At 36.5% G+C, this 21,314-nt stretch overlaps 3 protein-coding genes across 3 annotated transcripts; all 3 read left to right on the top strand.

The window, feature by feature from the left end:
• Positions 1 to 680: 680 nt before the first annotated feature.
• LOC113355515 (eukaryotic translation initiation factor 2D-like) lies at positions 681 to 6,148 on the top strand. The gene is made up of 7 exons (XM_026598384.1): positions 681 to 1,013; positions 2,138 to 2,328; positions 2,449 to 2,543; positions 2,629 to 3,054; positions 3,805 to 3,913; positions 4,864 to 5,512; positions 5,802 to 6,148. The coding sequence occupies exons 1-7, from the start codon at positions 767 to 769 to the stop codon at positions 5,921 to 5,923; spliced, it is 1,839 nt and encodes a 612-aa protein (XP_026454169.1). The 5' UTR covers positions 681 to 766; the 3' UTR covers positions 5,924 to 6,148.
• A 143-nt stretch (positions 6,149 to 6,291) lies between these two features.
• LOC113355516 (probable carboxylesterase 18) lies at positions 6,292 to 8,078 on the top strand. The gene has a single exon (XM_026598385.1). It carries the CDS (start codon positions 6,427 to 6,429, stop codon positions 7,501 to 7,503), a length of 1,077 nt encoding a protein of 358 aa, XP_026454170.1. The 5' UTR covers positions 6,292 to 6,426; the 3' UTR covers positions 7,504 to 8,078.
• Positions 8,079 to 19,498: 11,420 nt separating this feature from the next.
• Positions 19,499 to 20,993, top strand: LOC113355517 (probable carboxylesterase 18). The gene has a single exon (XM_026598386.1). The coding sequence runs from the start codon at positions 19,503 to 19,505 to the stop codon at positions 20,667 to 20,669; it is 1,167 nt and encodes a 388-aa protein (XP_026454171.1). The 5' UTR covers positions 19,499 to 19,502; the 3' UTR covers positions 20,670 to 20,993.
• Positions 20,994 to 21,314: the final 321 nt, after the last annotated feature.

The raw sequence follows: 21,314 nt of genomic DNA on the forward strand, positions 1-21,314 counted from the left end.
TAGTTTTGGATCCACTTAAAACATTGTATTGATACTAAACTCAGATAAAGCAATAATAACCAATACTGCCTTGCTCTTAGAGCAAGTTCTATAATGGAAGAATTCCATCTTCCATGCCACCTCAGCATATGAAATCGTTCATAAAAGCTCAAGTTTTATGATGGAATCATGGAAACGCTAAAAAGAATAGTGTTTGACTTGGTTGACGGTATTTGACTGAAATATTTGCGTGGTTGAAATTAAGAGTGACTTTTCTGCATTTGACTTATGCTAGCACGCTATTTAGAATAACGTTTTCTTTGGATTCCACTCACCAGTCCACATAACCGCTTGGAAAAAATATGGATGACACCAACTTGGAGTCTATTAGAGCAAGTCTTATGGTGGAAGAATTCCATCTTCCATGCCACCTCAACATTTAGAAATGTATATGGAAACTCAAGTCTTATGATGGGATTTTATAAATGTGAATCCAAGTCGCGCTCAATGCCAAGTGGAATAGCGTTTTCAAACAGTAATCTAAATTCGTTTGATTTAGTCAAAGGTAAAATAGCGCAAAGTGCAAGAAACGATCGGAGTTTTCCTGTTGGATCTCAAAGTATCATCCAACGGTTAAACAATTAAGGATGGTATTAAATGTCCATATTTCCTAGGGTGAACACTTAATTCTAGAGTCGGCAAACCTCACTGAATTCAGTTATATCACCGCTCTTCCCCTCCCACCCCCCAGAAAAAAAAAATCGCTAGGGTTGTGATTCATCCAAAGATGTTCAAAAAGGCGAGTGAAGCGAAAGCTCTTCAAAGATTGTCTGGTGCAGATCGTAAGAAATTAAAACGAGCCGCAAAAGAAAGATTTCCACAAGTATCTGATGCTGATATTGATTTAATTCTTCCTCCTAAAACTGAAATTACAGTCTCTAAATTCCCTAATCGCTCACTTGTTTATGGAATCGAAGGCGGTTATCCTATGCTCTTTGATGTTGATGGTAGAGGCACTGAAATTTTCCCCACTGGTAAGTAAAATCTCTTTCCCCAAAAGAGTTCTTATGAGTTCAACTAGAATTTATTTAAGAAACCTTACGAAAATTATGAAATTACAGTAGAAAAGCTTCAGTTGAATAAATGTTGAGCTGAAACTGTTTGTGTGGATGAATTGTGACTAAAATTACGTAGCTATAATGCAAATATGAACGATTTTGGAGATGAGGATTGAGAATATTTATCTGATACCATGAAAACTAAGCTCTAGGATTGTAACAGGAGATATTGTTGCATTATATTCTACTTCCTAGACACTCCTTAAGCTCTAGGATTGTAACAGGAGATATTGTTATTGTTACTATTATCAACTGATACCCTGAATACAGTATTCAATGCAAGTATTCGTAGAAGATAGAGCTATACTCTTAGAGTAGACAGAAAAATAGATTTCAAATATGAGATAGTTTGATTGATTTCAGAGACGAAGACCTAGAATATTTATCTGATACCAGGAAAACTAAGCTCTAGGATTTTAGTAGGAGATATTATTACATTGTATTCTACTTCTAGACACTAGGAATTGTAGCAGCTATTGCACGAGGGTTCCCAACCCTCAAATTTCCCGATGGGGAGGAAGATAGGAATCTATCATACTGAATATGATTTCTTAAGCTCTAGGACTGTAACAGGAGATATTTTTATTGCTGTTATTAACTGATACAAATGCAAGTATTCATAGAAGATAGCGATACAAGTGTATGGGGAGTGTAGACAGAAAGTTAGATTTTACTTATTACACTCGTATACCTGTAGTTGTACTTTACTGATGCTTTCAAACTTCTGGTAAGGGTTGTTGTCAGCAAAAACCGGAGGTACTCCGGATGAGTAATTTAGTAGTAATAAAATGAAAACTTGTTATCTAGTTCAACTGAACTTGTTGGGTAGTTAACAAAAACCCGTACATGTTGAACAACATCGAGATTTCTAGGAGGAATTTGTTTGGAATGAATGCGAGAGATTTGAATTTGAAACACATATCTAACTGTTTGGAATCGAACACATATCTTTGATTGACTTTTTTCTTCTTTTTCCTGTAATGCTTGTATGTTATTATCTTTTTCTCCATATGTTGCTTAGGTTGTGACACATTTTGCAGTTTTTGCACTCTGGAAGGTTCCTGACCTGTTGCCAGCATTCACGCTAAAAGGCGGTGAAGTATCTCGCTTTATCCTTGGAGGAGCAGATCTGATGTTCCCTGGTATTAGTATACCTGAAGAGGGGATGCCTTCATTTTTATCAGGGAAACCATGGGCTGTAAAAGTACCTGGTAACCCAGCTCCAATTGCAGTAAGCACTTCTTCATTGTCACACTAAAATATCCCATGTTGCATGCAATTGCAATAGCCCAACTAGTCTTTTCGTAGAGCACTCTATGCTAATTTTTGAAGATATCTGAACATTATGCAGGTTGGTGTCACCACCATGAGTAGCACAGAGGCATTAAAAGCTGGTTTGCGTGGAAAGGCTTTGCGAATAACTCACTATTATCGTGATTCGCTCTGGCAAGTACAATGAATACTTAAATTAGCTCAGCGTTTAACTAACTTACCTGCCATTGTCATAATTTTTTGTTTTTAATTTAAATAGGGAATCAGTGGAAGGTCATTACGTGCCAAATGCTGGTTTTTTTGAAGATGTCGTTTACGGAGATCCTGCATCTTCGTCAGGCTCTCAGGGGCCTGATTCAGTCGAAGATTTTGGTGATGTTGATAGTGGTCAAACATATGTCTATGCTGTTGGAGGAGATGTAGAAGTGAATGATGTCAAACTGGAGCAAGACCCTGGAGCTTCAAATCAGTCTGATATGAAGAATGAAACTGCGGAACAGATAACTTTAGATATGAGTGGTTTGAGAGTCACAGACAATGTTTCTGCCGAGGAATCAAATGCTGAGAAAAACCAGCAAGCCCTATCTAGTGAAGAGGTTGATGCCTTATTGGACAAGTGCCTTCTGCAAGCACTACATACTACTGTAAAAGACAAAGACCTTCCCGTCCCTGGAAGCACATTATGGTAACACATACACTTTTTTGTTTTGTTTTGTTTTTCATATATCACCTTATTGATATCTGACAGCTCAGCTGAGCCTGCAGTAGGATCCTCATACCGCAGGCTCATTATTTGCAACAACAAAAAATAAAAAATCTTGTTGAAAAGTGTTATTTCATATGCCTAGACATTGACATGTCAAGTGGACATGCCAAATAGAAAACCTGTGATGTTACTCTATGAACATGACAGAAATACAAGGATGTGTCGGTTGGTGTTAATGATGTGCCCGTTCATGCCCGTTTTTATTGTATAGTTATTGACAAAATGCTATGGTATGTTATTGGAGATAAATGTGTTCACAATACGCGCCTCCGCTGCATATTTTGAGACCTTAGTTCAAAAGAGTGCACAAACCATATGTCATACAGTTAGGGCCCAGTTGTCAGCTAAGGCACAAGGCTCACACACACACACGTCTTTGTGCAACTATTCCCAAGAACTCTAAATCTAGCAACACACGTCAAGAACATGCAGAATTCTGAAACATCATACCGGAGAAGCTAACGTGTAAAGAATGTAGGAGATCATGTGGGTTAAAGCATCTTTAGGAATCACCTGCTCCCTTGGTGTTGTATTCAAATATCAATTTGAACTGAAAATAGTTATTTTGTTGTCAATTAAGTATTAACTACTTTGAGCTACAATTTGTAGTAACTTCTTGTTTTAGTACACGTCCTAACAATGGTCATACTTGTTGGTGTGCATGTGTAGGTCAAACCACGTATTGCCTTGCAGACCTGCAGGAATTACACTGGATATCAAGAAATCATCGCACAAAAAACTCTCTAAGTGGTTACAGTCTAAATCCTCTATTGGACTGGTGAGCCTCTCTGCATTATGTTCATCCTTTCGTTGTTCTTGATAAAAGATTTGCCTACTGTTTCTTTATCGTTCAATCTTACTAAATTATATATCTATGTGTAGAAGCAATGAAGCATGCCATGCTACTAAGCTAATTATCTGAGTCTTGTTCAAATCCTTTTAAGGCAGGTGTTGTCTAGATGTTTAATTTGAAGAGCCATATTTAAATGGCAGAGACTTCAAACATATTTTTTTATCTTTTCAGCAGCAGAAGCTTAATGTTTACAGGTGAACATGGATTTCGACTCTATATTTTAGGTTTTTCTTGTCTTGCTGGAAACTCCTGATAGCCATGTAGTATCTTTGGGACTAGAATAAGCGTTATCAGAGGAAACCTAAGGCTCCCTTCAATAGAAGAGTGGAGATTTGGATGGCAAATCTTGAGTTATCAGATAGTGCTGACTCTTTCTTGGAATTTGCAGAAAAATAATAGCTTAAATCAATAATCCTGATACATAATTTGTTAGGTTGATTTGATGTCAAATGTTTCGGTAATCTTTCTGTGCAGTCTTTGTTCATGTGATATTAGTAGATGTCTGGTTAACCTAGCTGGTGAACTACAATCGTCTATCAGCATTCTAGTGGGTGCCTTTACACTAAAATAGGGTGTTCTTACTGTTGTACTTGTGCAATTTACCTGGGATTGATCGGACTTTCTCATTATTTTTCAGTATGAGTCCTGTGTAACCGTCCCAACATAACCTCCAACTTCTTGACATGTAACTCGAGATTGGAGTTGTGTCATATTTCCTTTTTTTCTTTTGTGATATAATGTGATGTGTTTCTCTATAGAGATGCAGATAAAATGCAGCTAATTGTATGAAGCCAAGCCTTATTTGTTTCTGCAGCATAGTTGTGTTTCTCAACCTGCATATATCTTCTTACACCTGTATTGTTCAACTCGGACAGATATCATCCAAAGAAGATAAGCACAAGAAGGAAGTTATGTTACTTGCTGTTAATCGCAAACATTCTGATTACACCTCCTTTAAACCAGAGAAGCTGCAGCCTCAAATGGTTGCTGATAACAGTGTTTCTACAGCCTCTGAAAGCCAGCCACAGAGACCGACTCTTGAGGTGGTGGAGATCTACAAATCATCCGTTCATGTGAATCCTATCTTAGGTGCTTTGGGAGTTGATACAGGAAGATATTTTAGTGCATCTGAGGCAACTGAGATTGTTTCTAGTTATGTTGAAAATCAGAATTTGGTAAAGCCAACAAACAAAGCCATTGTGGTTTTGGATGCAACTCTATGTGATGCTCTCTTCAAGGGAACAATAAAGAAGGGCTCAACATATCCAACTGAGATTCATAAAAAGGATTTAGGAACTGCTTTTCTGAGTCGGATGCAGCCTCACCACAGAGTAACGAGAGGAAGTGAATCTGCTGTACGTAAAGGTGCTCTTAAAACAGTTCAGATAGTGACTGAACGTAGGCAAGGAAACAAAAAAGTAACTAGAGTGTCTGGATTGGAGTCTTTCTTGGTAGATGCCGAAGTATTGGCTTCTGAGCTGCAGAAGAAGTTTGCTTGCAGTACAACAGTGGCAGAGCTTCCAGGTAACACAGTTTAGTTATAAATTATTTTTAATATTTAATATTTAATTGTGCATCTTTGTTGTAAAACACGTCACAGTTGGTATCATCTCTTTACCTGCACCAATCAACAAGTGAAGTTAGCTGATGCCATGAGGAATTGGTCGTTGCTCATTTGCACATTCTTGGTAGAATAAAAGAAAAATATATACTATTTTTCTTTTTTGCACCTTTCAGAATTGTGGAAGTTATATTTCTATGCTGAGGTGAAACAAAGAACGATTTGTTGATCTGTTTATGTGATTTATGACAGGTAAAAAAGGTCACGAGGTTGTGATTCAAGGTGGTGTAATTGATAACCTTGGAAAGTACCTTCTGGAACACTATGCCGTCCCTAAAAGATTCATCGAAGTGCTTGACAAAACTAGACGATGAAACTAACTCAGTTCCCGGTCTTCATTTTTGTATCCCTCCACCAGTTATCTGGATACCTAGTTTTGTAACTTTTGTTATAAGGTTTCCGTTGGAATCTTTTTCGATCTACTGTACTTAAACAACAATGGACTGAACTTGATCATTTTTTTACAATTTGCACATATTGGGATAAGATTGAGGGAGGTTTTGCTTATTTAATGAAGGTAGGGTAGATAGATCATATAAGTTAGCTTTGGTTGTTTTTTTATTTTTGATCGACATAATGCTTGGAAAGCTGTACCTCACAAATATGAGTGGTGGCCATTTAAACAATAGACAAAACGTCCCCTAGTTGGTTGCGAGAGCCATTAAAGCTGGTAGTGGGAAGGGCCGGCAAAAGTTAATAGACAGTTGCCATAGAATTTGGCTTTAAAAATTCTGAACTTCTCTAGGCCTTTCCTGATTAAACTATGGAAGTTTCAGGTTCCATGATGCTTCACTAGCAATACAGGCTCTGAAGAAAGATGTTTCGGCAGCGAACAGTGTCACCCGTTCTACCATGGATGCTGAGGCTATCCCTCTCTTTTGTCACCTTCTTTTACAGTGCTTCGGTTCGGTTAAATGGAACTGTCAACAGAAGCTTAGTGAACACATTTGAGTACTTCCTCAAGCGCCCACAAAACGCGAAACCCGTCCATGGTGTAAAAACCTTAGACATCTTGATCGACTCAACGAAAGAACTCTGGTATCGTCTTTTCATTCCAACTGAATTACCATCAGCGGATGGCGGAACAAACAAACTTCCTGTGATACTCTTTTTCCATGGTGGTGCATTCACATTCCTGTCTCCCGATTTAATCATATATGATGCAGTCTGTAGACGCTTCGCTCACAAAGTTCCCGCTATTGTTGTCTCTGTCAACTACAGACTCACCCCAGATCACCGTTTTCCGTCTCAGTATGATGACGGATTTGACACTTTGAAATTCCTCGACGAGAATAACTTTAGTGGATTACCATCTAATGCAGATTTGTCATGTTGTTTTCTTGCTGGAGACAGTGCAGGAGGTAACATAGCGCATCATGTTGCCGTCCGGTGGGCTTCTAAAGTCGATGAGTTTCAACAAGTTAAAGTGATTGGGTTAGTTGCGATTCAACCTTTTTTTGGTGGAGAAGAGAGGACAGAATCAGAGACACGACTCCATGGAGCTCCAGTTATACCCTCTGTCAAGCACTGCGACAGGCATTGGAAAATGTTTGTACCAGAAGGGTCTGACCGTGATCATGAAGCTGTAAACATTTTCGGTCCGAATTCTAAAACTGATATATCCAAACTAAAAGAATTTCCTTCCACATTGGTGTTCATCGGTGGATTTGATCCATTACAAGATTGGCAAAGACGGTATTATGAGGGTTTGATGAGTTTTGGTAAACAAGCTTATTTGGTCGAGTACCATAACGTGATTCATGCTTTCTACGTAATTCCTGATTTCTCAGAATCTTATCTTTTGATTAGTGAGGTAAAACGTTTTATTTGGAACCAAATCAGCTCGAATAATACGTCTCAAATCTATGCTAAAGAAACACAGAAGAATTATTAGTAAGTGCCACTGCTCATTTTCGGTGTCCAGGGTCAGCAGTAATTTATAGAATAAAATTTGGTTTTTCTACTCATTTCCAAGATTGATTTTGCTCGTCATATGCAATCTTTTCCGCGCATGGCTCGTGATTTCAACTTTGTCAAGGAATTGGCGCAAAGCAAAAGTCCACCAGTCTCCTCCACTATTGATCGATTGGCATATATCTCCACTAAAATCAGTACTTCATTGGCCAGGCTTCAGTCTCCTCAAAAACAAGCTGAGGGTGCTTCCTTTTTCAACCAGTTCATCTCGAGGGAGAGTATTAGCTAGTGTGTTATATTCTGTTTTTCTTACACCTGCTTTATACTATCTGTTGTTTCTCTCTCGGTGGATTGCCATTAATTTATGATAAGACCATGTGCAAAGCCTACATGTGCATATATGGTGGACTTTGAGGGAAAAGTCATCTTTAAAGGGATGGAATTATAAGACCACGTCTTATCGGCTATGTCGATATTAGTCCAGAGAGTACATGCAATACTGTTGAATGTTTGTGCTGGTGTAAGAAAGATTTGTTCAATTCATTTGGATTTTCACCATCGTTGTCACTTCTACTCACAGGGTGCTAACTGAAGATTGGTCTCTCTCAGATACTGGATAATGGAAACAAACTGCTACATCACTATAATTTGTGTTGGGAACAATGGACCTTTCTAGATACCAATAACACCTTACCAACTTGCTAACTAGGGTTGGGACGATGGGCCTTTCTAGATATTAAAATAACACTTTACCAACTATCTGGTTTCAGAGCTATCTACTTGCTAATCAATATTGCGAATAAGCCAACAAGAAACACTTGATTATTTGGATTGTTTCATGAACCTCACTATGATCTAGGATTAGAAGGAACCACATAGATGCAAGTCATAAAAAAAAGCAACAAGAAGTAAAGTACTCACGGATTTAACATGGTTCCACAGTACACAAAATGTGTGTATATGGTCTACATCCACCAAACACTTACAACCTCTTTACAAATTATAGAATCAACTAACTGAGAGTTACACATCTGATTGACTAAATCAATCCATCGACTCACCACAATGTAACCGAACACAAAAACTCTTCACAAATGCCCTATAAACCCAAATTAATGTCTTCACCCGTACGAGATACTCCCTCCGTCCTAAATTATTAGTCCGCTTTGACTAAGTCAAAATATTAAGGAGACCGTAAGAGTGTACAAAACTACCCCTATTATATGATACATTTTTACTAAAATTAAAAGGAGTATATGGAGTATGTAAGAAAAACACATTGGTAATTATAATATATATAGAAATATTTAAATAGAAGATAAAAATAAAAATCTTTATGGATTGATTTATTAGATTTGTTTCCATATTGAGGAAGATATCATTTAATATTTAGATTGGTGATATTTAAAATAATTTTATAATTGTAAAAGTTTGAAGGACATATTTGAGAGTTTTACTAAAAAAATATGACTATAAACGGAAGCTGGACAATATTTTAGGACAGACGAAAATAGAATAGAGGACAGAAATTTTAGGACAGAGGGAGTAATATTTACCATATAATCTACCACAATGAGATGATCTTATTTGCACACCCTGACATAAATTATTATGGGCGCTTTCTTCTCAATACCGATAATTTACTCCAGCACCACCAAAATGATCTTCTCCTTTGACAAGATGTCTTACCAATATCTTTATATTGATTTTCGATAACGACATATCTCACAACATCGATAAGTATCCATGATCACCATAATGATGTACTCTATCCACCATTACTGGTCTCTCACACACCATCCCAAGAGGTGGGATGAATCCCTCTAATCTCTATCCAGAATTCCATGACTATACACATAGCTTTGACCTCCTTGTATATGAGTCATAACCTTGGTTCCCAAGTATTAGCCTCTTTGGTTTAGGAAACTTCCTACAATTAGGTAACTCATATAATTATGAAAATTTATTATCTGTGGATGAATAATCGGATATTTATTATCTGTGGATGAATAATCGGAACGCCATGATCAACATACAATCATTGAAGATGAATTATCTTAGAGGATGTATTCTTGTGAAATAGATTTTAGTTTGGATACTTTGAAGTTTGTACCCATTCCCTCTTCAAAGCAATCTTAGCAATAGGAATTCCAATGATCTTTTATTCACCATTTACTTTGATAATTTTTGGGAACAACCTGAATAAACCTTAAGCCATTGTCTTCATCATCTTCTTTGCCGATATATCAGAAATTCTACTACAAAAGGAGAAATAAATAAGAGATATTAAATTTGATTGGTAAAAGCGCCTTTTCTATTAGTTTCTCCATTTCCGATTTTGTGTATTCGCTGAGTTTTTTTCCCACCAAGGGAGTTCCCTGCAAAATTGGGGGAATGTAAACGTCTTCGGATACAGATTGTAGGACGGGTGTTGGTCTCTTATGATTGTATACATCCCAATCCAATGTCGCAATTATATTCTCGACTTTTCCACTAAATAGACAACAACTTATGGATCACTAAACTCCGGTTTCGCCTCCCTTGTTCTCTCTGTTCTACTTCCTTGTTATTGTATTACATTCATTAAACCTATGCATCCAAAGGAGAAGGCAGTAGTAATCCGTAGATCATGAAAATCACCTGATCTTACACTATGTTTGTTTACTCCTGACTCATCTGAGTCGTCTGGATCTGAGTGAAATCACCTGATTCATCTGGATCTGACTCAATATGTTTGTTTTGAGTCAGATCTGACTCATCTGACTCAAAAAACGTGAGTCAGTGGTTTGGTCCCGTGAGTCAGGGGTATTTTGTTACCTGACTCAAATGGGTTCGAGTCAGGGGTTATGTCTGAGTCATAGGTCGAGTCAGATCTGACTCAAAATGCAAAACAAACAATCTGACTGCTGACTCGGCCCGAGTCAGCTGCAAACAAACAAGATGTTACTTATAGAAGTTGCTCGTAATTCAAAAGTTTTTCTTTGTGCAAGAATCATGTATACTTGTTTCTTAATTATCAGTCAATTTATCACTATAATTGATCACTTATGCACAAGCAAAAAGAAATTAAGTAACAAAAATCTAATTCTTAGACGGAGATTCTGTGGCGACAGAGATATGCTGAGATTACCTTCAAAGATGGCAGAAATTAAGGCCTTGTGAGCTTCGTCAAAAAAATAAAATAAATTGAAAATAAAAGGTTCTCCTGTAACTACAACTATTTTTATTCATCCAACCAAGATGTTACTTGGGAAGGGAGGTGTCTCTTTACTAAACTTCCAGCAACTATTTATTGAACCTTTCTAATATGAAAAAGAGAAATTATAAACAGGCTTGTGCTATTTGCGAAAGGGAGTTTTAATAAGTGACTGTTCGAGTTCTATACTGGATTGTGTCATATAAATTTAGCCAATCAGACAGTGATGACATGGATTTTCCGCTGACATGGATTCACCAAAATCAAGAGTGATTGTGGCGTCGACATGTGGCGATTTAAAGGTCTCTTATTAGAAAGAAAGATTGTTGCAGTAAATTTACAAACAGGAAGAGTTATCATTAGAAGCATAACTATCCTCCCATCCTCGTGATTGTCCACTTATATACCAGACCATCTGTAAGATTGCTGGCATGTATGAGAAGAACCATAAGTGTAATGACCCGTACCTCCACCGATACTGTCCCTACTTAACCACTGCGGTTATCCGGTAGTGTGAGGTTATTAACGGGCATCGCTGCGGTTATCCAGCAGAAACTTCCCGGGAGGTCACCCATCCCTGGATTGCTGATGGTATTTTTCAATGATGTTGTAGTATAATAGGTTCGTTGAGACTTGTGAAATAAAAAGATTCTAGATTTACTAAAAATAAAGAAAACTTAACTCAAAATTTGATTTTAAGATATTAAAGATAACCAAGACACCAGAATCCACTATTACACATGAATGAATGACATCAAATATTTCATAACTCTAATTAGGCTTTAAATCCTTTATATCTTAATCCACAAATAATCAAACATATTCTCAAATATTAATTGTATTCCCTAAGCATAGACTACCAATTGATTAAACAAAGTATAATCTATCAAATTGAATCACAAGTAATTAAGAAAATTATGTAAACATTTAAAAACTCTGCAAAAGCAGTGATTGAGTGAATTGTAATTAAACATTAGAGAAAATGAAATAGTTATCCATTATTCATGTGTAAATAGCCTCATCCATTGCCTTGGTTACACGAGAATTTAGCCTCTCATCATGTTGGAAACACACTCAGAATTCGATTTCATTGCTCAAAAATGGTTTACAAATGATGAAAAGGGAGAAATAATTCAAAACCAGGTTTGTAACAATTATATTTGTTACAAACCAAAGAACGATACAGAGGATGTGTCACTGTTACTATAGCTCTAAGACTGTCACTGAACAGCAGCAGCAAATAGTATACCAAAATAAGACTGCTTCGTGAGGTCTTATGTTCTTCGTGTTCTTCAATTGCAGCAGCAACAGCAGGTTTCTCCGGTGATCGTGTTTCGCCTCTGTGATGTTCCAAATCCTTCCCAAACTCTCTGTCCCCATTTTAATAACCCTCAACACCCTTTATATACTCTCAAGAATAAAAAATACTCGCCAATAACTCCGGATAATCTTCATTTACTCGATAATATTCTTCACTGCCAGTCACGAGATTTCTTCCCTTTTTACAGCTTCTCACGCGTCTGTAGCCATCCAACATACTGTTATTTGTCTTCTACACGTTTCTGCTCCAGTTTAGCACATCCAAACACGTCTAAATCTTGTGCAATCCCGTGATAACCTCTTCCGAGAATAAACTCCCCTGTTTTGTTCTCGCGGAATATCCAGCCAAACTGGATCGAACCAAAGGCCTTTACCAAGCCTGATAAGCCCAATCACGTCATCCCAAAGAGTTTCAGCCGTTTAGTCTCTTTGATTCCCGTCCAAAATGCGAACCCTAAATCTGCCAAAGCCTGTGAGCTTTTCCCGCCAAAACTGGATTTTTGAAATGATGAAGATGGTGTCCCCCTAACCAAATCGGGGGTGCAAATAGCAGTAGCCGAACTGAGGTGCCCCTTATCCAGAATGAGGGTGCCTTTAGTACGTTTCTCTGGGGGTCCAAATATCACTTTTCGAGCAACTTTTTCCACACAAGTGTATTTCTCCAAAAACACCTACAAATACACAAAACATCAAAATTAGTACAAGAATCGAGTTCCAACAATACATACATTAAGGACAACCTAGATATAAAAATGTGTCTATCAATTGCGCCCGCCCGAGCATGCTTGACTGCAGAGTTTTCTGCCAACTCTGTAGCCAATTGTGCTGAAATGGCCTCGGTCTTAGGAAAGAACAAACCATTACCTATATTCCATTTCATCAGCGAACCACTGCCGAAATCGGGGTATTAAAAAAAAGTGGGGCGACATCCAGGCAAGCCACTCCGGCTTTTCCTGAGCCTGAATACGAGCACATGCAAGCACGCAAACTCGGGTCGCTCGGCATCCCCGCAAGGACCAAACTAAGAAGTGAAACTACAGATCCCAATTTCGGTAGTGGTTCGCCGATGGAATGAAATTGAATATAGGTAATGATTTGTCCTTTCCTAACATCGAGGCCTTTTCAGCACAATTAGCTCCAGAGTTAGCATAAAAATTTGCAATTAAGCGTGCAAAGGCGGGAGAAATCTAGGGATGGGTGACCTCCCGGAAAGTTGTTGCTGGATAACCGCAGCGAAGCCCATTGAAAGCCCACACTGCCAGATAACCGCAATGGCTAAGTGGGGACAATATCAGTGGAGAGTCGGGTCATTGCAATAAGGTTCCTCTATCACAACAAAATGTTTCCCATTTTATAAAGACACAAAACTATTATTGTCCATTACTATTCAATAACATCCACCACCAGTAATGTTACCACCTCCACCACTCACACATACCCGCCACTGTTTCCACCACCCACTGCTTCTTTCACTATTATCATTAAAAACTATTAATATAATTATCAACCTGGGTCACTGTAGTATAGTGGTAAAGTCATTGGGTGATGATACCAGTTACCTAAGTTCGAAACTCGCTAGCACCAAATTCTTTATCGATCAATACATATATACAGTTTTTAATAAACTTATTTTATTAATAAAAATATGTATTTATTAGATTCATTAAATGAACATTTATCATGAAAAAATAATTAATCATTCATCATGAGCAATTAATAGTACACTAATTAATAAAGTATTTATAATGGTTAATTGAAAAATTCCATATATATACACACGATTCATTAGAGAGAAGAAATCATTTTCATATATACTTTCTATCTCCTCTTTGGTTTTTCTTTTCTTTGTTGTTGTTTAGATAAAGAGCGTGGTTTTTTCAACTAGGAGAAATATATTATGGGTATTGAATTTGGAGTAGTATCCATCTAGGACCAAACAATAAATTTTGGACCAAAAAATAATTTAAAAAAAGACCAAACAGATATTTGACCATGTCAACAGGACCAAACTCATTAATTTATATTAATATTACGACTATACGGTAGTTTTGTAACAAATGGAGTATCATTGCCATTGTACCAATAAAGATGCTTAAAGAAGTTATATTGTCAGAAAGAGATTATAAAACATATACCGTGCAGTCTCTAAGGTTATATATGGGATGATAATCCATCTCAAAGAAAGAAGTTTCACAAACAAATTATATCGTGCTTCTGGTGCAACCATTTCGATCATAATTGTGTAACTACATAAGATGCTTAAAATTTTCCATTCCCAAATGATTCTTATCTATTAATATCTCTGGAACACTTGAACCTGCATATACGAAGCAAAATCAAGACAAACTCTTCATCAAATTTGAGTTTGTTATTGTTAGAAGGTGTGTGGAATGATTATCATATTACATATTTATGATTGAACAGAATGATGAAAAGCATAGATTTGTTATTATGCTGTCAATTTGATGGAGTATTGTGTATTTGGAATGCATGAAAAGAACAGGGTACCTAAATACACCACAATCTTTTAATTATCCACCTATAAGTCCTTACCGAATGTGATCGTCTTTGGATAGAGTCGAGACAATTTAACAAATTCGGTTCACACTTCGTGTGATCGTCTATGGATACGAGATCGAGACAATACAATAACAAGGTCACTTATGTGATTGACTATGGATACAAGATCGATACGATACGACAACAAAGTTTGCACTTGATAATATGTTCGGTAATAGCCGAAACTCTATAGGATCAATGTCAAGTGTTACATAATTAATGTACAAGTGCAATTTACTTTAATTATAATAAAATAATTATAATGAGGAAAGTAAAATAAATGACACAACAAGATTTTGTTAACGAGGAAACTGCAAACGCAGAAAACCCCGGGACCTAGTCCAGTTTTGAATACTCTCAGAATTAAGCCGCTATACAAAATATAATACCAACTTCGTAGTTGAGACCAAACAGACTACCCCTAGCTACTTAGTTCCCTCAGTATCCCTGCGCCTTCGACTTCTAGAGTCACGCACGTGAATAGAAAGTCCTTTGGATCGTATTCTAAACAGCAAAGGAAGAATCTGTTTAGTAACCACTATAATCAATCTTGCTAAAGATATTTGATGAGTCGTTGACAAAGCCTCTTATTTTTAATCTAATAAACTTCTTTGTCTGGTTAGATCAATCTAAATATTGATTACCAAAATAATCAAGTTCTAGATTCACACCCAATCGATATGGATCTCAAAGAGAAACTATAGAGAGTTTCCGATCTCATGCAACTAATCAATAAAGTCTATCAAAAATAAGCGGATTCTAGTTGGATCCCATACGATCAAGGTTAGTGCACTAAATCCACAAGATACAAAAACTAATAAGAATTCTTCTTCGTCTTCAAATCTTCCATTGCCTTCAAATAGCTGCACAACAACACTTTACTCATCTTGGAAATACAGCATCCCGTTTTTTATTTACGATCAATCACGCACACAACAGAGTCTATTAACAATGGATTATCATAAGATGTCTTTAGATTCGAAGATGGTTCGAAAGATCCCGTCGGTACTTTGATCTAGTCTGAGTGGATCTTATATCAAAAGAGAATATTCTAAAGAGTAAACAAACTAGGTGTAATCAAAGTTTCATCAACCGTTAGTTAACCAAATCAATAATTTGAAAACTAATAACACTGAAATTATCTAGTTTCCCACCAACGGTACTCGTAGAGCTTCTTGATCCCACAAAAGTCTTTAAACGAGCGGTCGTAAGAGATTTCATCTTATTAGGATACTTGCCAGGCTCTTAGGATAGTTTTCAAGAAATGCAAACTCAAGTATTTATATACCAAGGTTGTTTGGACAACAAGGAAATCCCAAAACAGAAACTATTCTCAAGATATGCATTAAAGTACCGAAATTCGGTTTTCCTATTCCCAATAAATGTTAACCAATATTTCCGAAAACTCTCATAGAAAAACTTCTATTATTAGTCTAGCACATTAACTAATAATATTTTTCAGAGAGTATGTTTTAAATACTGGTAATTAAAAAATATATGATGAAAATCAAAATTAAATGTTTTTCATTTTCTCGGACCAAGGATCACCTTGAGTATCAAAGAATATCTTTGAACAATAAATTATAGGAGTTATCTACATGTTCAAATATGTCGACTTCTAGAAGTTTCTTGGAACCCTAATTCCAAGCTTCACACAAAACATACAGAGATATGTGAATATTGGAAACTCGGTTTTGCTTCTTGGGATCGGTTGTACCAACTTATCGTATATTTGTCTTTTATTGAATTATAATTGGTTCTTAATCTTTTACCAAATTTCGGAGTATGCCTCGGACTTCATGGTAGGTGAATCGGACTCAGATTCCTCCGACGAAGATTGATGGTTTTAGAAGTTTTGTGGGTAGATCTCTATGTAAACTCTCACGAGACTATAACTCGTCCACTAGGGTCGCCTAAGGGTTTAAAGGCTTGATGAATGTGTTAAATGCATCCATGATTCCTACGATAATGAAATCAATGAAAAAAGAATTCTTATGAAAGAAAACAATCGGTTTATATATATCACATAAAACCCCGATTTTAGGAATCGGATTTTATGTATATACATGTCAACCGATTCTGGAAGTCCTCTGTTAATTTTGGAAACACCAACCCGAAATCGGTTTACGAGTGCATGAACGTAAACCGATTCTGGGTACTGTTTACGAAAAAAAATCAAAAAAATGTAAGTTGTTTGATGTTTTGAAGATCAATTTAACATTAGTTGATCTCACATCTAAAACATAATTAACACCTAATACGATTAATTAATACTAATTAATTAGGGATAAAATAGGTACTTAGATAATAGTTGGATAAGGGGTTATGTGAAATTTATATCTAATGACCTTTTTTGTCATCTAGTAACAGACCCCAAATAAGTGGACTAGGCTCCAAATTAGCTAAAAAAAAAATTAACCTTTGCGATGCAAAAATTATATGATTTTTCAAGATGCATTATCGTCGTCGATTTTATCGTAGTCTTTTGGAGGGTTATGAAGTAGGAGAACCAAATTATGAGAAGATTAATGTTTTAGACGCGGTGAGCTTGTCTTTTCAGCTTGGAAAGTAGATGTTCGTTCAATGGATGACACTGCATCAGAGAATTCAATTGAAATGTTAGATATTGAAGGCACTAGAGAACTACAAAATTCAATCAGAGGACTGAATTATCACAATGGAATGGAAGGTTAAATGGCTTTTGAACTATCCTTAAGAGAATATTATTTAGGAATTTTGAATGACGAGGAAATAATTGAGAGTATCATGAGAAACGAGGAAAGTGATGATGTGGAAGCCGAAGACGAAATTGTAGCTACAGAGCCTCCTTCAAGTAAAGAAACTATCGAAGCTATGAAGACATTGAATAGTTTTTTATTGCATCACCAAACGACAACAACAAAAACTTGCTAATGCTAAAAAAATATCTAAGATGATATTCGGTGTGACATCAATTTCAAGAAAAACCATATCACAATTGAATCACCCTTTACCATATTAACATAAATGTAAAACTAATCTTATGTAAGTTAGAGAATTATTAGTTTATATATTGGAAGGGACATATAAAAAGTCTATATTTTATTTTTAATTTATATATTTAGAGAATTATTAATTTAACACGTTATCCCCGATTTTCGAGATCGGAACAATTTATTAAATTATCATGATTATTAATTTATCACGGATTAATTCATACGAATTCTACCGTATAGTGTTAATTCCAATTTAATATAGAGATTAAGTGTCATCAAATGTTTACAGAACCTACATTTTTTTTTGAGACATTATATCAAACATTTAACTGAGTGGTATACTAGGTAAATATGTTAACTAACGGAAATTAATTATAGTACAACTTTTTAAAGTCATAACTTTGGGACCAAAAATATTATTATTTTTAAAAGGGTTATTATTTTAGCGGATAAAAGACTTAACCTGTTTAAGACTAGTTGAGATTAAACAATTCTATTATTTTAAAGAAATTATTATCTAAATGAGAGAATTTATATTGTGTATAACTTATCGATTTGACTAAAATCGGTTGTTGACTAATTTACATTGTAGGACCCAAAATCCAAATGCTCTTAAGAGAAAGTCGTATGGTGGAAGAGTTCCATCTTCCACGCCATCTCAGCATTTGGAATTGTGGATGGAAACGCAAGTGTAGTGGTGGAACAACAAAAACGCTAATCTTAATAGCGTTGAGCGCTAATCAGAATAGCGCTAAAAAAACGCTATTCAGAATAGCACAAATGTTATTCAGAATAGCACAAAACGCTATTCAGAATAGCACAAAACGCTATTAAGATTAGCACTTTTTTCTCAGCCATTAGATTTCCAATGACTCATTTTAAATCTACGGATAAAAAAAAACGCTATTCTGAATAGCATTTCGTGCTATTCTGATTAGCGTTGAGCGCTATTCTGAATAGCGGTTTTCGTCTTCTAGTGCGCTATTTTGAATAGCGTTCTACGCTAATTTGATTAGCACTACCATGGATTCCACAGATCATTACACGAAACCATGGAACACTGTTTGGATTTTTCATGAAAAACACCAATTTGGAAGCCACTAGACTTGACATTCCATGATTTTTCCAGACTTGGAATAGGACGGATTCCACCATAAGAATTCCTCTAAATCATGTCAAAACTAAGGATCCAACTTGGTATTTTCCGTGGCTTACGATTTGCACATATTGGGGTGAACATGAAGGCAGGTTTTGCATATTTAACGGGAGTGAAAGATAAATCACATAATTTAGGCTTATGTAAACCGGTTGTTCAATGCAAAATAATGCTTGGAATTTTTTTAGCTGAATGAATCTGACCATTTGAATTCATACCTGACAAATATGAGTGGTGGCCATTTACTAAACGTGCCTATTGGGGCCCGGTTTATTGTTTGAATTACAGTTCGCCATATTAAAGTTGAGAAAAGACTTTGAGTATTGCAGGTTTGGCATTGATAAGGGTAGTTAGACACTGTCACACATGTAAGAATAGCTTCAGGCTTTATTTTGGCCTACTTAGGAATATTAGCAACGCTTCCTGAATTTTTTATGCCTGGCATGTGAGCTAGAAGTTGGATTTAGAAGGTGTCGTACAACGTTTTTCTTGCTTATAGAAATCACTTTTTACCCAACCGAACTTCTAACTTTTAGCCGAACTTCTACTTATAAGAGTGTCCTGTATGAGTAAAATGGTATGAATATCAATATGGACATAGGAATGGATATGTGGACAGATGCAAGACAAGTTTTTAAAGTAAATCAGCTAGTGGTGAGAGCACTGAGAGGCATTAAAGCTGGCACTGGCAGATGCCGACAAAAAATTATTAGGCAGTTGGCACCGAACTTGACTAGTAAAATTCTTAACAAACAGTCTTGGCTTAAATTTAAATGTGCCTACCTTCTCTAAACCTTCACTGGCTTCAAACTATGAAAACTACAGGCTCCGAGATACTCCTTCATACAGGGTCTGAAAAAAAGATGTTTCCGCAGCGAAATGTCTCACCAGTTCTACCGTGGATGCTGAGACTATCCCTCTCTTTTATCACCTGCTTTTACAGTTCCACCGTTCGTTTAAACGGAACGGTTAACAGAAGCTTAGTGAGCACATTTGAGTACTTCCTCAAGCGTCTGGAAAACCCGATACCAGTCCATGGCGTTAAAACCTTAGACAAGTTGATCGACTCAAAAAGAGAACTCTGGTTCCGTCTTTTCATTCCAACTGATTTTCCATCAAATGACGGAAACAACAAACTCCCTGTGATCATTTTTTTCCATGGTGGTGCATTCACGTTCATGTCTCCAGATTTGATCATATATGATGCAGTATGTCGACGTATTGCTCGTAAAGTTCCCGCCATCGTTGTCTCCGTAAACTACAGGCTTACTCCAGAATATCGGTTTCCGTCTCAAAATGATGATGGATTCGACACTTTGAAATTCCTTGACAAGAATGACTTCTACGGATTATCGTCGAACGCAGATCTATCACGTTGTTTCCTCGTTGGAGATAGCGCAGGAGGTAACATAGCGCATCATGTTGCCGTCCGGTGGGCTTCTAAAGCCAATGAGTTTCGTAAAGTAAAAGTGATCGGTTTAGTTGCGATTCAACCTTTTTTCGGCGGAGAAGAAAGGACGGAATCTGAGATACGACTCCAGGGAGCTCCATTAGCACCTTCTGTCGAGCACAGCGACAGGCACTGGAGAATGTTTGTACCAGAAGGGTCCAATCGTGATCATGAAGCTGTAAATGTTTTCGGCCCGAACTCTAAAACTGATATATCCAAACTAAAAGCATTTCCTGCGACGTTGGTGTTCATCGGTGGATTGGATCCGTTACAAGATTGGCAAAGACGGTATTATGAGGGTTTGAAGAGTTTTGGTAAAGAAGCTTATTTGGTCGAGTACCATAACGTAATCCATGCTTTCTACTTGATTCCTGATTTCCAAGAATCTTTTCTTTTGATTAACGAGGTAAAACGGTTTATTTGGAATCAAATCAACTCGAATAATATGTTTCAAATTTATGTAGAAGAAAAACAGAAAAATTACTACTAGTTAAGTGTTACTGCTTGTTTTTGGCGTCTAAGGTTAAGAGTAATTGTAAAGTGAGACACTCACTAAGTAGTTTTAGTCTTCGTATCTCATCGCCGACCATCAACCTAGCCGCAGCAGCAACAGCAGCAGGAAAAAATAAACTATCCCTTCAATGGATTTCTGAGCTTTACATGACTCCATTATTTAAGTATAAAAGAGATTGTATCTCTAACATTGATATTAATTTTCATTTCTAATTATTTCTACTCATTAACCATTACACAGGGGTGAAGAAAACCGTACTAAATTGTTATTATGTGTGGGAATGTGATTCCCATAGAATCACTAAGTTGTTTTTTCTCCTGTAAAGATGACAGTTTCATTTAATAACAATTCTCAAAAAAGATAAGAATTATTTTCCTTGACACTTCAAAGGTTGAAATGTTATTAAAAATGAAAAAGCGGGGGTCTAACAATCACATCCAATATTTTGTTCGGCAATCTGAATAGACAAACTCCAATATACCTTCAAGAGAATCAACTAAACAGTCAGACTCAATCTAGACAAAAGTATATCAAAGAGTTTATATCTCAATTTCTCAATTCAATCTGCAATCAGCAAATAAGAATTTGCGAGCCAGATTGAATAAGAGAAATAACTTGAAC

Source organism: Papaver somniferum, chromosome 3, assembly GCF_003573695.1.
Source record: "Papaver somniferum cultivar HN1 chromosome 3, ASM357369v1, whole genome shotgun sequence".
In the NCBI taxonomy this organism is placed as follows: domain Eukaryota; kingdom Viridiplantae; phylum Streptophyta; class Magnoliopsida; order Ranunculales; family Papaveraceae; genus Papaver; species Papaver somniferum.